The sequence below is a fragment of the Pongo abelii genome, chromosome 18, assembly GCF_028885655.2.
Source record: "Pongo abelii isolate AG06213 chromosome 18, NHGRI_mPonAbe1-v2.0_pri, whole genome shotgun sequence".
NCBI classification, from domain to species: Eukaryota; Metazoa; Chordata; class Mammalia; order Primates; family Hominidae; genus Pongo; species Pongo abelii.
The window spans coordinates 17661121-17676275 of NC_072003.2; the positions used below are offsets into that span (position 1 = coordinate 17661121).

Sequence of the window (15155 nt, forward strand, 5' to 3'; positions counted from 1 at the left end):
CAGCAGAACTTTGTGATGAGCATAAAGTTCACTTAAAATGTTCACTTAAAAGTTCACTTAATTGAGCTCTTAAAAAGTGGCAAGTATATTGCAGAACTGAATTTTTAAGATTATAGTTAATTTAGATAGTGGTTCCTGCCTTGGACAGTGTGATGCTGAAATATTTCTCATCTCTGTCCATTCCTCTGACTCCACCGCCTCTTTCTAGTTCAGGGTCCCGTCACCTCTCACCAGGGCCTCTGTAGCAGTCTCTTAAGCTCCCTGCTCCCATTGCTTGCTTGCTTCCTTCCTTCAATAAATATACATTATAAGAATATTCATTCATTATTCATTGAATAAATTTTCATTAACATGCTGTCATAAAGTGTGGATTCCAGAACCTAACCCCTTGGGTTTGAATTCTGGCCCCATCATCGTCTAGTTAGTTGTATGCTCCGGGAAACAGGTCAGTTCACTTCTCTGAGCCTCAGTTTCCCCATCTGTAAAATGGGAACAATAAGTGCCCCATTGGGTTGTTGGAAGGATGAAATGAGTCACTACATGTGAAGGACTGAGAAACGGGCCACTGCCCCATGGTGAGCACTTTGTAAGGATCAACTGCTATTGTAGTGAAAGTGCTCACTATTTTTTTAAAATCCTTCCTGCAATCCAGTATCCATCCTGCAGTTTGTTTGTTTATTTTTGAGATGGAGTTTTGCTCTTGTTGCCCAGGCTAGAGTGCAATGGTGTGATCTTGGCTCACTGCAACCTCCACCTCCCAGGTTCAAGTGATTCTCCTGCCTTAGCCTCCTGAGTAGCTGGGATTACAGGCATGTACCACCACACCTGGCTAATTTTGTATTTTTAGTACAGGCAGGGTTTCGCCATGCTGGTCAGGCTGGTCTCGAACTCCTGACCTCAGGTGACCTAGGGAGCCTTCGCCTCCCAAGTGCTGGGATTACAGGCATGAGCCGCTGTGCCTGACCCATCCTGCAGTTTGTTGTTGTTGTTGTTTATTTTTTTTGTGGAGACAGTCTCACTCTGTTGCCCAGGCTGGAGTGCAGTGGTGTGATCTTGGCTCACTGCAAACCCCGCCTTCTGGGTTCAAGCAATTCTCCTGCCTCAGCTTCCCGAGTATTATGCCATCATGCCCAGCTAATTTTTGTATTGTTAATAGAGATGGGTTTTCTCCATGTTGGCCAGCCTGGTCTCAAACTCCTGATCTCAGGCGATCCACCCACCTCAGTCAGCCTCCCAAAGTGCTGGGATTACAGGCATGAGCCACTGCACCCAGCCCATCCTGCAGTTCTGATTCTCCCCACACTGGTTCTAAAGCCCCGTTCCCCTCCTGAAATGGTTTCCTGCACCCATGAGAATAAAACTCAGATTCCTTACTGTGACTTGGAAGACTGAGTGTGATCCGCTCTTCCCTCGTCACTTCCTGCTGTCCCCCTCCCTTGTGGCCCTCCAGCCACACTGGGGGCCATTCTGTCTCATACCTGGGCCCAGCATTTCCCTCCCTTGGACCTCTGTCCATACTGTTTGCCCTGCCTGGCCCATCCTTCCCTCCATCCTTCCCACAGGGCTCTCTTGTAACTTTCAAGGCTCAGCAACTCCCTGGCTTCCCCATCCACAGCCTCCCCTCTCCTCCCTTCCCCTTGATCTTCTCAGTCATATCACCCCGATGTAGCAATGATGTCTCCACCACAAACTATCTTGATTATTTGTTTGTTTACTTGGCTGTTGTGTATCTCCATCTCCTGGAATGCAGTGTTAGCAAGGACTTGGCACACTGCCCACACACAGCCAATGCTGGAGAAGGAGGCCTTAACCGTTGTTAGGGAGGATATCCCAAAACGATCCAACTTTTATTTGCAAATGCATCCAGTCAGCCCAGAACCACCAACATCTTCAGTCTCTGTATTCAATTTTATTTTGCTTGTGTGAAATTCAGCCAAAGTGACTTGAAGGACCTACAAGTTGACAGCAGGGCTGAGCTTTTAGGCATAGTTGGTGGTTAAGAGAAGCCAGGCTGGAACCAACTGTTTGGTTATGCAGTTAAGAAACTGAAAATTGGCCGGGCGCCGTGGATCACTCCTGTAATCCCAGCACTTTGGGAGGCCGAGGCGGGTGGATCACGAGGTCAGGAGTTTGAGACCATCCTGGCTAACACGGTGAAACCCCGTCTCTACTAAAAAATACAAAAAAAATTAGCCGGGCGTGGTGGTGGGCACCTGTAGTCCCAGCTACTTGGGAGGCTGAGGCAGGAGAATGGCGTGAACCCGGGAGGCGGAGCTTGCAGTGAGCCAAGATCGCACCACTGCACTCCAGCCTGGGCGACAGAGCAAGACTCTGTCTGAAAAAAGAGAAGAAAAAAGAAACTGAAAATTGGCTGGGTGTGGTGGCTTATGCCTGGAAACTCAGGGCCTTGAGAGGCCGAGTCGGGAGGGTTGCTTGAGGCCAGAAGTTTGAGACCAAACTGAGGAACACAGTGAGACCCCATTGCTACAAAAAAATTTAAAAATTAGCTAGATGGGATGGTGCACGCCTGTACTCCCAGCTACTCAGGAGGTTGAGCAGGGAGGATCACTTGAGCTTGGGAGTTAGAGGCTAAGTGAGCTATGATGGCACCACTGCACCTCAGCCTGGGCAACAGAGCAAGACCCAGAGACAGGAAGGAAGGAAAGGAAGGGAAGGAAGACAAGAAAGGAAGGAAAACTGGAAGCTGAATAAATGTAATTTTTAGGCCTGTGTTGTATTTTGTCTAGCATGTAATCCATCCAGTGTAATCAGTTTAATTAGAGGCCATGGGCCTGGCTGGAGAAAGAGCTGTGTGATCAAGGGGCTAAAGTAAGAGGAGGAGGGTAGTTTCACATAATATTAGAGAGAGGTAGGGGGGTGCTTCCAGGCCCTGGGGAGGAGTTTAAACTTTCATCTAAAATGGATGACAGGCTGGGCACGGTGGCTCCTGCCTGTAATCCTAGCATTTTGGGAGGCCAAGGCAGGCTGATTGCTTGAGCTCAGGAGTTCAAGACCAGCCTGGTCAACACGGCAAAACCCTGTCTCTACAAAAAACACAAAAATTAGCTGAGCATAATGGCATGTGCCTGTAGTCCCAGCCACTTAGGAGGGTGAGGCAGGAGGATCTTGGCTCACTGAGCCAAGATTGAACCACTGCACTTCAGCCTGGGTGACACAGTGAGACCCCATCTCAAAAAATATATATAACAATCAAATAAATAAATAAAATGGATGAGAACGTACTAAGGGACTGAAGCCAAGGAAGGACAAACTTTGACCAGTGGGTCAGATCAGGCCCTTGTCTGTTTGTTCTAGATAAAGTTTTATTGAAACACAGCCGCACCCACTTGTCTACATATTTGCTTTTGTGCTGCAGTGGAGAGCTGAGCAGATGTGACAAAGAATGCATGAACCTCAAAGTCTAAAATATTTACTGTCTGACCTTTTACAGAAAGAGTTTGCTAACTCCTAGCTTAAACAGTGGGAAAATGTGAATATTATTTGTATTTTAATGGTAGGATGAATGTTGAAAATCATTATACAAACAATAAATAATCTCTACGGAAGCAGTGGTTATAAAAGTAATAATAAGTGGGCACAGTGGCTCACACCTGTAATCCCAACACTTTAGGAGGCCGAGGCAGGAGGATTGCCTGAGGCCTGGAGTTCAAGACTATCCTGGGCAACTTAGCAAGACACCCCACAAAATCAAAAAATTAGCTAGGTGTAGTGACACATGCCTGTCATCCCAGCTACTCAGGAAGCTGAGGTGGGAGGGTCATTTGAACCCAGGAGTTGGAGATTGCAGTGAGTCAAGATTATGCCACTGCACTCCAGCCTGAGCAACAAGCAAAACTCTGTCTCAAAAAACAAAAGTAATAATAACTAACATTTTGGCATACCTGGCGTTGTTCTAAGCATTTTATATAAATATTCACTCATTTAATCCTCATAAGAATCATATAGAAGGTCAGGCATGGTGGCTCATGCCTGTAGTCCCAGCACTTTGGGAGGCTGAGGCTAGAGATCACTTGAGACCAGGAGTTCGAGACTAGCTTGGGCAACATAGCGAGACCCCTGTCTCTACAGAAAATTTAAAAATTATCCAGCTGTGGTGGTGTGCACCTGTAGTCCCAACTACTTGGGAGATTGGGGCAGGAATATCACTTGAGCCTAAGAATTCTCAGCTGCAGTGAGCTATGATTGCATCACTGCACTCCAGTCTGGGCCACAGAGTGAGATCTTGTCTCAAAAAAAAAAAAAACATACAAGGTAAGTGTTTTTATTATACCCATTTTATAATGGGGTAAAGAAACTGAGGTATGGAGAGGCTAAATGACTTGCCTAAGGTCACACAGGTAACTGGCAGAGCAGGGATTTGAACTTGAGCAACCTGGCCCTGGAGCCCATTATGCTGTTCTGCCAATGGATGCTGTAGGGGAGAGAGACGTTGCTTCTGCCTGGGGTTTTGCAGGATGTGTAGGAGTTGTACAGTACAAAATGCCAGGGTGCCTTGCCAGTCACATAAAGACCAGGGACTGGTGAGGTTCATCAGAGACAATTTGGCTTTCCTACCAGTGGCAAACCACAGGCTGCAATGGACTTGGCAATATTCAACCCTGGGAGCCAGGACCAGCTGCAGAATTTGTAGAATTTTGCAAAATGAAAATGCTGGCTGAGTGCAGTGACTCACACCTGGAATCCCAGCACTTTGGGAGGCTGAGGCGGGCAGATCACATGAGGTCAGGAGTTCGAGGCCAGCCCCGCCAACATGGTGAAATCCCATCTCTACTAAAAATATAAAAATTACCCAGGCATAGTGGCGGGCACCTGTAGTTCCAGCTACTTGGGAGGTTGAGGCAGGAGAATCACTTGAACCTGGGAGGTAGAGGTTGCAGTGAGCCAACATCACACACTGCACCCCAGACTGAGCAACAGAGCAAGAGTCAGTCTCAAAAAAAAAAAAAAAAAAAAGAAAAGAAAAAAGAAAATGCAGAGCCTTTATAAAGAATTAGGAAGAATTTCCAGATGGCAACATTAGAGTATTAAGCACAGGGTGGTCCCTGTGAGACTGTACAGGTCACACTCATGAAGCCAGCCTGGCTGAGGGGTTAAGTGGCCATTGGGTGGTTCCTCCCAGCCGCTGGGGCTGGACTGATTAAAAGGACTTTGCATTGGGGTAGTTACAAGGCCAGGAGGCCATAACGTGGTCATGAGTCTGGTCCTTCTCCAGGAAGAGGGAGCTCAGTACCAAATTCCCCAAGAAATAAGAAAGGAGTTTAGGGTGCTCAGACCAGGAAGGCATCTTCACCCCTAGAGGTCAGGGGTCAGAAAAGCCAAGCTATGAATGTTTCTGGACCAGCTCTGAGCACATCAACCTTCAGACACCCACGAGCCTGGAGCTTGGGATGTTTTCTTTGGCAGAACCTCCCAGGGCAATTTATTTTTCTCAACAGAACTTGGAAACAGCGGAGCCCAGCAGCTACATGGGAAGGGGTAGATTCCCAGAGTTTATGTCCCACTCCCCATCCCAGGCAAAGCAGAAGACCATAGCCACGGACGGGGCACGTTGATGTCTTTGTTTTTTGTTTGTTTGTTTGTTTGTTTTTTGAGATGGAGTCTCATTCTATTGCTCAGGCTGGAGTGCAGTGGCACGAGCTCAGCTCACTGTAATCTCCGCCTCCTGGGTTCAAGCAATTCTCCTGCCTCAGCTCCCCGAGTAGCTGGGACTACAGGAGCCCACCACCATGCCCAGAGACTTTTCGTATTTTTAGTAGAGACAGGGTTTCACCGTGTTGGCCAGGCTGGTCTTGAACTCCTGACCTCAAGTGATCCACCCGTCTCAGCCTCCCAAAGTACTGGGATGACAGGCATGAGCCACCACACCCGGTGATGTCTTTGTTGTAAAAGGGAGGAGGTGAGAGAGGTTCAAGGCCAGGATGGAAAGGAAGGAACTGTTGTGGGAAAGGAGAAGTGAGCAGCAGCAGTCTAGGAGCACTGGTTTGTCAGCATGAAGAGTGTGTTCCACACATGTTGTTGGTGCACACCGCTGTCCTGATTCTTGTCTTGGATCTGAACAGGTTCACGACCACCTACGCAAGTGGTTTCCTACATCCAAAAATTTCTCTCCTTTCTCTTGCTTTAATCAGAATCCATCCCCTTCACTTTAGAATGAAGTCTAGCAAAGTTCTGACATTAGCCTGATTGAAGTAATTCATACTTAGGTGTGAATGACTGAGTGGCTTGGTTCATTGATTGGGGCAAGTAAAGCCTCCTGGAATATATGGCAGAACTCCGGTGGAGTGAGGCTGGGACTTCACTCTGTCTTTTCTCTTTGCTGATTTGTTAAAATAAAAGGGTAGGAGGCAGAACATGGGCCCTGGTGTCAACTGGACCTAAGTTCAAATCCTGCTTCTCCTCCATTTCCTATCTGTGTGAAAGCAGGAACAATTGTGGGCTGGAGCAATTTACTTCTACCTCTCTTTGCCTCAGTTTCCCCAGGTGGGTGATGGGGATAATTAATAACTCTCTCATTAGATTGCTGGGTAGAGTAAATGAAAAGATTTGTGAGCCCAAAGCCTAGTACTGTGTAGGCCTTCAACAAATATCAATTCCCCTTTCCCTGTCCTTCTTATGGCCTTAGAAAGCAAGTCCCTAGAGGGTTGGGCCTGTGTCATGGAACAACTTGGTGAAATGTAGTAAAAGGAATTCTGATTGCATTAGAATCAGAGACCTGACTTTCCATTCTGACTGTATCCCTTCTTTCTTGTGTGACCTAGGGAAAATTGCTTACCCACTCTGGGCAAGACTCTTCCTTCTATAATAACATGGAGGCAGGAAGAGGATAAAGGAAATAATTCATGTACAGCAGTTAGCAAAGGGACCCTTCCCCCTATGTCCCCCCAATGACAAATGCCAATTCTTCTCTCTCTTAAGAGATGGGATCTTGCTATGTTGCCCAGGCTTCTCTCAAACTCCTGGCCTCAAGGCATCCTCCCAACTCAGCCTCCTGAGTAGCTGTGATTATAAACGTGGCCAGTTCTCTGCTGCACCTGGCCAGTTCTCCTCTTTTACACACACACACACACACACACACACACACACACACACACACAGGTCTTAGTTGCCCCTTCTGGGGAAATGGGGTGATGCCTTCATGGTCCCCATTTCATAAACTGCCTCTGAGGCCATGTGAAATAATGTGACCATTGGGAAGGAAGGCCTCTAGGAAGGGAAGGGACCGCACAAAGTCACTGCAAGATGTTTCATCATTCTTGGCCATCAGACACTTGATTTCTGGACAGTGGGAACTGTAGGATTAGGCCCAGCAATTTGGGGCACTTTTTTTTTCTTTCTCTTTCTTTTTTCTTTTCTTCTATTTCTTTTTTAAGCCATGAGCCAAGTTATTAATGGGCCCTTGGCAGAGAAAATTAATTTCTTTATTTCCTAATTAGGAAAAAGAGCAGAGACTGTACTAGCTTTGGTGGCACTGGTTCAGCACAGAGAACCTTGGGCTGACCTCGGGGTGAACAAATTCTTTTCCCAACTTAAAAAAAAAACAAAACTCTCTTATATTTTAGAGTATTAAGTGAGCTCAGAAAATAAGAGAGATAAGGCAAAGAAAGGAAACACAAAAAACAAAAGTAAACTGAAAAATAGAAGAAGGCGATAAACAAGTGAAGTTTTGGTCAAGGCACTGTCCTTATCTTTCACTAGGAGTGGTGGGACATAGAGGCAGTATCTGGATGGAGCCGTTCCATTGTGATGAATTCTGGTGGCCAAAACAGGCAGCTAGTTCACGAAAGCCATCTTGGTTAAAAAAAAAAAAAAAAAAAAACTACCTTCATATTCCAGGAATACATACTTTTTTGATAAGACAAACCATGTCATGCTGATCTAAACATATCAGTCATTTACACTTTAGTGTGAATTACTTCAACTGGGCTTATTCTTAGATACTTGGCTGAGATCATCAGCTAGCCTCCTGATACATGGGGTGGGATTCCTCAGAGGATAAAGGGGCTTGCATCTGCCCAGTGACCAATGGGATAACTGGTTTTTTGGTAAACTTTTCTTTCCATAAGGGAGCTTCTTAAACTTTAGGTCCTGGTACTCCAGAGGCACTTAAGTCCTTTCTTGAAGGCTGCCTTGTGCCTGGTCTTTCCATTTCTAGCAATGCTAATGATGTCTGCAGGTGGATCACGAGGTCATGAGATCGAGACCATCCTGGCTAACATGGTGAAACCCTGTCTCTACTAAAAATACAAAAAAATTAGCCAGGCATGCTGGCGGGTGGCTGTAGTCCCAGCTACTTGGGAGGCTGAGGCAGGAGAATGGTGTGAACCCGGGAGGTGGAGCTTGCAGTGAGCTGAAATTGTGCCACTGCACTCCAGCCTGGGGACAGAGTGAGACTCCGTCTCAAAAAAAAAAAAAAAAAAAAAAAAGTAGATGATTCCAAATAAACCTGTTTGGACCTATGTAAGAAAACTAAGGTTTTCTTGTTCACCCTATTTTTTTAGAGATGAGGTCTTTCTCTGTCACCCAGGCTGGAGTGCAGTGGTGTGATCATGGCTCACTGTGGCCTCAAACTCCTGGGCTTAAGCCACCCTCCCACCTCAGCCTCCTGAGTAGCTGGGACTACAGGCATGCACCACCATGCCTGGTTAATTTTTCTTATTTTTGATAGAGTCAGGGTTGCGCTGTGTTGCTCAGGCTGGTCTTGAACTCCTGGACTCGAGTGATCCTCCTGCCTCAACTTGCCAAATAGCTGGGACTGTAGACATGTGCCACCATGCCTGGCTAATTTTTAAATTTTTTTGTAGAGGCAGTGTCTCTCTGTGTTGCTGAGGTTGGTCTCAGACTCCTGGGCTCAAATGATCCTCCCACCTCAGCCTCCCAAAGTGCTGGGATCACAGGCATGAGCCACCACGCCCGGCCCACCTTTTCACTCTTTGTATCTGAATTCTTTTCTATGTCCTCTTGGAAGGAATAGATTGGGCATTGGACCTAGGCTGGGGACCCAGTTCAGCTCACTACCAGAGATGTGACCTTAGGCAAGTTACTTCCCCTCTGGGAGCCTCTGTTTCACCCTCTGGGAAATGGTGGTGATGATCATTATTGTCCTGCCTGGCTCGTGGAACTGCGGAAAGGTCACCATGGAACGTGTGCATAGATGATGTTCCTGTGTCTTTCAGAGGCGAGTCTGGAGCCGGGAAAACTGAAAACACCAAGAAGGTCATTCAGTACCTGGCCGTGGTGGCCTCCTCCCACAAGGGCAAGAAAGACACAAGTATCACGGTGAGTGGCAGTTCCCAATCAGAGGCCATGATTTAGCCAACCAGTCTCCAGCTTGCAGCCCAACTGAGATACAAACAGAACATCGTTGCAAGAACTCAGGCCCTGGCTGACTACCTCTCCCCTGAAGACTCAAAGAGGGACCGTCTTTTTGGCAAGCAGGCCTATTGAGTATGGGTGATTTCTTGGCTCAGCTAGAAGCATCCCTCCAGAAGGGGGCCTGTTTTGTGAAATGAGGATAAGCCCTTTCCTTCCACAGTGAGATCTTCCTCCACGTCGGTGCTTCTCAGTGGTGGCACTGATGTCATTTTGGACCAGATAACTCTTCCTTGGAGGGGCTTCCCTGTGGCTCATAGAATGTTTCACAACATCCCTGGCCTCGACCCGCCAGATGCCGATAGCCCCCTTCCCTCCAGTTGTGACAACCAAAAATATCTCTAGACTTTGTCAGATGTCCCCTGGGGTGGGACAGTTGCCCTAGATTGAGAAGCACTCCTTTCAGTGAATCTCTGTAACGTCCCAGGGGTTAAGGTACCTTTTGGGTTCCCGGATCCCTCCATGTGTCCCCCTGTCCCTGGGATGGAGATGCTGGCATCACTCGGCCCGTGGGCTTCAGTGCAATGCCATTCAGTAACTGTGGATTGAGCACCTACTGTGTGCCAGGCACCACTTGGGGTGGGGACCTGGGGATAAGTCGGAGAGATGTTGTTATTCTCTTCTCTGAGCTTCTGGACCTGTGGAAGAGAGCGTAGTTGTCAAAGAATCCCTCAAATATACAGAGATGACACACTATGACTAAGAGCTTGGGAGGAAAAGAAGAGCAGGTTTCTACAGTCATCTCCTCTAGGGCCCATGCTTCCCTTCCTCCTCGTGTGTCAGCCCTGCCCCATCTATCCCACAGGAGGGGGGCACGTGGTAGGGCCACCAGGACTGGCCGGCGCCTCCGTCTGCAGGTTCGTGGGTGGGAAGATGGTAGGATGGAGATCTGACCACGGTGTGGGGTGTCTCCAGTGTTCGCCATTTCAGATATCGCTTTGCGCCCTCAGAGGGGACTCTGGGGCAGCCACCATGGCCGGCTTGTCTGGAGGCCCTTGGAGATCTAGGATGGGCACTGGTCGTGGCTTTGGAGAACTTCCTTCTCCAAACAAATGCAGGAAACTCAAGATTCAGCATCCTAGAATTGTCTCTGGCAAGTTGGTTTCTAGCCATAGTGAGTGGGAACAACGGCCCCAAAGGCTGCATGGCAGTTTAAATACAAGTTTCCACTGCCTTCCCTTTCCCTAAAAAGTAAACACAGGAGATAATACTTTCTAACAACTCATTGTTATCAAAGGCCTACTATGTGCTGCTTGTTTCGGCTGCATGTGTAAACACATCTCAGACATTGTCTCACTGGATACTGTTTTAAGGAGCCTAATGTGGCCCCAGTAATTATGAAAACCTTTAAAATGTCTGGATCTCTAAGAAATTAGAAAAAGGAGGGAATGGCTGAGCATGGGGGCTCATGCCTGTAATCTCAGTGTTTCGGGAGGCCAAGGTGGGAGGACGGTCTGAGCCCAGGAGTTCAGGACCAGCCTGGGTGACATAGTGAGACCCTGTCTGTACAAAAAAAAAAAAAAAAAAATCAAGAGAATTAGCTGGGCCTGGTGTGCATGCCTGTAGTCTTAGCTAGTTGGGAGGCTGAGGCAGGAGGATTGCCTGAGCCCAGTAGGTTGAGACTGCAGTGAGCTGTGATCGCATTCCTGCAGCTAAACAGAGAGAAAAGAAACAGTATCAAGGAAAAGAAGCTGACCTGTCTGTCTGGGGGACTCCAGGCTGTTTGGGGGGGATCAAAGTCATATATTCTCCAGCCCCTGATGTCCATGTGATGGAAATAACACTGACATTTGTTTTACAATGTGTTGTTCAACCACAGCAAGGCCCATCTTTTGCCTACGTGAGTAACTGAGAGTGTTTTCCTGGTGTGTAAGGGAGGCACGGAGTGAATTTAGATCTGCATGATCCTGTTGCACCCACCGAGTCCCGTAGCTGGTGGTAGAAATGGGGTAGGCCCTAGAGTTTCACAACTTCAATCAGTAAATGCACCAAGATACCATCCTGTGGGTGTCTGATGCCAGGGAAGGGTGTGGGGGTGCATTTACCACCCACGGGACTCCTATTGGAGTCCCCAGGGTTGCGCTCCAGCCTGAAATGGATTTCTCCGGTTCAGAATGAACCCCTGCACCCTTCAAAGCATCTACTCCTGGTACCCTTGACTGGAACAACCTAGACAGAGACGTCTGCCCCATCTGGCTGAGTGTTGTAGGACTGTCAGGCCCCAAAGCTTCCCTGGCTCGATGGACAGTCAATGGCACAGCTGTGGCATGCCTCCCTCTTCTCTCCCTGCCATCATCCCTAAGTTTCTTCCCTTAGCCCTGTCCCTGGTGCACCAGTGTGTCCCTGTGCATGCGTGTGCAGTGCGTGTCTGTCTCTTGCATGCTGGTTGCTTGACTCAAGCCTCCAGAAACAGTCTTGGAGGTCGCGATGCACTAGCTTTGGTGGCGCGGTAAGGCCCCAGCTACGCAACGCATAACCTGGTCCTGCTTGGACCTGTGCATATATAAACTCTTCTCTAACACAGAGCTTGGGGGGCTGACGTATGGGTCCCAGCCTAGAAGAAACCCACAGGTGTCTTCCTTGGCTCCCAAAAAGATCATTCAGTCCATCTTAGTTAGACCCTGGGTGACCGTGTTGCAGATCAGAAGGAGAATTACAGTTCTCATTTGGGATCTGCTTTTGTGTGACCTTGGCCGAGTCAGTTAACTTCTCGGGGCTACGGTTGCGTCATCTATAAAATGAAGGGTTTGAACCAGGTGCCCCCATTTAAAGCTCTCTTGCCAAGACTTTTCAACCTTACCTGCCAGAATCCCCATTCTAGAAAGGGAGCCTTTTTCAGAGAGCATGGAGACCCCAAGTTTTTGTGAACAAAAGTGTTCCTTTAGTCGTCTTCCCACCAACAAAGAAATGCCCACGGTGCTCCTTGTAAATTTCCACCGGTCTCAGCTGTGGTGATTCCACTTGTGGCTGAGATTTGTATGCGGATGAGGTTTTGCTTCATCTTTCTCTGGGAGCTACATAAAGGAGGATGTGTGGACAAATCAAAACAGAAACAAATAGCAGCTTCCTGCTTTGTCCTGTAGACCAGGTACCCTGATGCCTTCCTGGCATGTGGAGGAATGAGGAGGAAGCCATGCCCATCCTTGTCCCCTCTAGACACTTTCCCGGCTCCTGTCCAGCCCAGCCCTGCTGCCTGGAAAAATAAGGAAGGGAAGGCAGGAGGGAGAACAAGGAGAAAAACTCCCAGAATCCGGGTCCTGGAGGCCTCGGGGTCCATCTGCAGCCGCCATGTTTTAGGGCTAGGCCAAGAGCAGCTCATTTGCTTTCCCAGCTTAACTTAACACATTGGCCCTTTCCTGCCATGATTAATCACGTGACCGCGTCTGCGCACAGGCATCCCCGCAGAGGGGGCCGGTGGGCTCTGTACGGTCTCAGCTGCCTTTAACCCAATGAATGGAGCTCAGGCAACCTGCTTTGAAGCTTTATTCTGCAGTCCGCTAAGAGGATTCCTGGTGGGTTTTGTGCATTCCTTACTTGTCTGCTGTAGGAGACTTCAGAAAACCAGTCCTGAGAAAGGAAAAATTGCAACTTAAAAAAAAAATTGCACTAAAATAATCAGAAGAAGGATTGTAGTGATTTAGCTTGAAGAAGGCTGCTTGTTAAACATGAACAGCAGCACGACTGCCATGTACAGTGAGACAGGTGGTGCACTGCACAACTCCGGGGGGCACCATTCATCATGATGTAAGTGGCATCACCAACATTGTATAAGGCAGTGGCTTTGAGTGGCAGTGATGTTGCACAGATGAGCAGGCCCTAGTCTTGAAAAAAGTGACCTTCCTAGGGAGCAGATGTCCTAGCTATTAAGAGAGCTCAGACAGTTGCTTCTCTTCTGAAATCCTCCTGTAAATCTGAACATTAGCATCAGGATCTAAGAGGAGGCAGGAGATAGGAGAGAACCTGTGGGTTAAGGGCAGAGTTTTGTGACAACATCCATCCAAGGTAGATCTGTCAGGACCTAGGTTGCTTTCTCCAATAACTAGATGTGAATGAATTTTAGGGAGAGCTGGAAAAGCAGCTTCTACAAGCAAACCCGATTCTGGAGGCTTTTGGCAACGCCAAAACAGTCAAGAACGACAACTCCTCACGATTCGTAAGTAGCAAAGCCACGTGGGTTTTCCAGAAAAGCTTTGGTGTCATCTCTTGCCTGGGGCTGCAGAGTGTTTGTGTGCAGAGGTAGGAGGAGCGTCTGACCCTGGAGAGATGGGCTGTACCTCACAATCTTGCAAGGGCTCCTGCCTCTCACTCCCTCATTCATTCATTCATTTATTCACTATTCACTCAACAAATATTGATTGGCCTGGTGCGGTGGCTCACACCTGTAATCCCAGCACTTTGGGAGGCTGAGGTGGGAGGATCACTTGAGCCCAGGGGTTCTAGATCAGCCTGGGCAACAAAGCGAGATCCCATCTCTATTATTAAAATAAAATTTAAAGAATTATTTATTGAGCACCTGGTATATGCTAGACCCTTATATCCAATACCATTTTATGTGACAAAACATGAATTGAGTGCCAACTATGTACCAGGCACACACCTCCTCCAAGAAATACTTAGTACCTACTGTATACAATTACTCTGGTAGGTACTTTTACATGTACCACCATTCTCTGTTTTTTTCTCATTTGCTGTTTTTATTAAGTGCCTACTGTATACCAGGCACTGAGCGAGTCTCACAGGATTGCGATGAATAGTTCAGATATGGTTCCAGCCTTCATGAAGCTGGTTCTTCCAATTGAAGAACAGACAGTAAGTGAGGCAGGGGTACTACCTTCTCACACACACTCCCCCAGGCTCCAAAGCAAAAGGTTTTTGCCTGAGCCCAACAGGGACAGGGGAACTCTGAAAGTGGGTGGTTGATGATATAGACAACAATGGTTTTATTGTACAAAAGAAGTGATTGTCTCTGTAGGAGGGTCAGAAAGATATTTTAGTGAGAAAAGATGAAGGAAAAATTGCCTCTGCATTCCAGGAGAAGGGGGTCTCTGAACTGTTGCTCACTGAGATGGGGCCCTGTGAAAGACTCTTTCCAGAAAACTCTGCTCTGCTGAGCATATTCACATGGTGGTCCCTGACCCTGCCATCCCCAAGGCCCGTTTTAGTAACAAACAAACAATTACATAATGTCTCCTTTCCTCGCCCGAAATTAGAATCATAGATAGTATCACCTCCTACACGTATTAGATGAATACACATCAGCATAATGCCCTAACTGGAATATGAAGAAATAACATAAGACAATTCACAATAAAAGTGTGCATTTCAGGCCAGGCGAGGTGGCTCATGCCTGTAGTCCCAGTACTTTGGGAGACTGAGGTGGGCAGATCACTTGAGCTCAAGAGTTTGAGACCAGCCTGGGCAACATGGAGAAACTCCATCTCTACAAAAATAAATAAATAAATAAATAAATAAAATAAAGTTCATTTCAGCATATCAATGTTTGGGCCAGGCCACACCAACAGAAGACACAGTAAGAGACAGACACTTAGGTCTATCCACTGTGACAGCTACAAATACAAGGAAAAGGGTCAAGTTCAGGCACTGATGATGTTGGCATGGGATTTTCCAGAATGGCAACTGACTCTCAGTGAAGTGCTGAACCAAAGAAAAATCTTCTCTAGAGTCACACAGATGGGGTATTCTTGTATTAGAACAACATTTTAAACACTTGTTAATGCTTTTATTTAAAAGCATGAAAATCTAGG

General features: G+C 47.4%; 1 protein-coding gene across 1 annotated transcript in view; it reads left to right on the forward strand.

Annotated features, from left to right (window-relative positions):
- The window catches only part of MYH11 (myosin heavy chain 11), a 154236-nt gene that overhangs the window by 59157 nt on the left and 79924 nt on the right, over positions 1-15155 (forward strand). Inside the window, exons 5-6 of the mRNA XM_054533519.2 lie at positions 9195-9297; positions 13451-13543. Coding sequence (XP_054389494.1) covers positions 9195-9297; positions 13451-13543 — 196 coding nt within the window. The remainder of the gene's footprint in view (positions 1-9194; positions 9298-13450; positions 13544-15155) is intronic.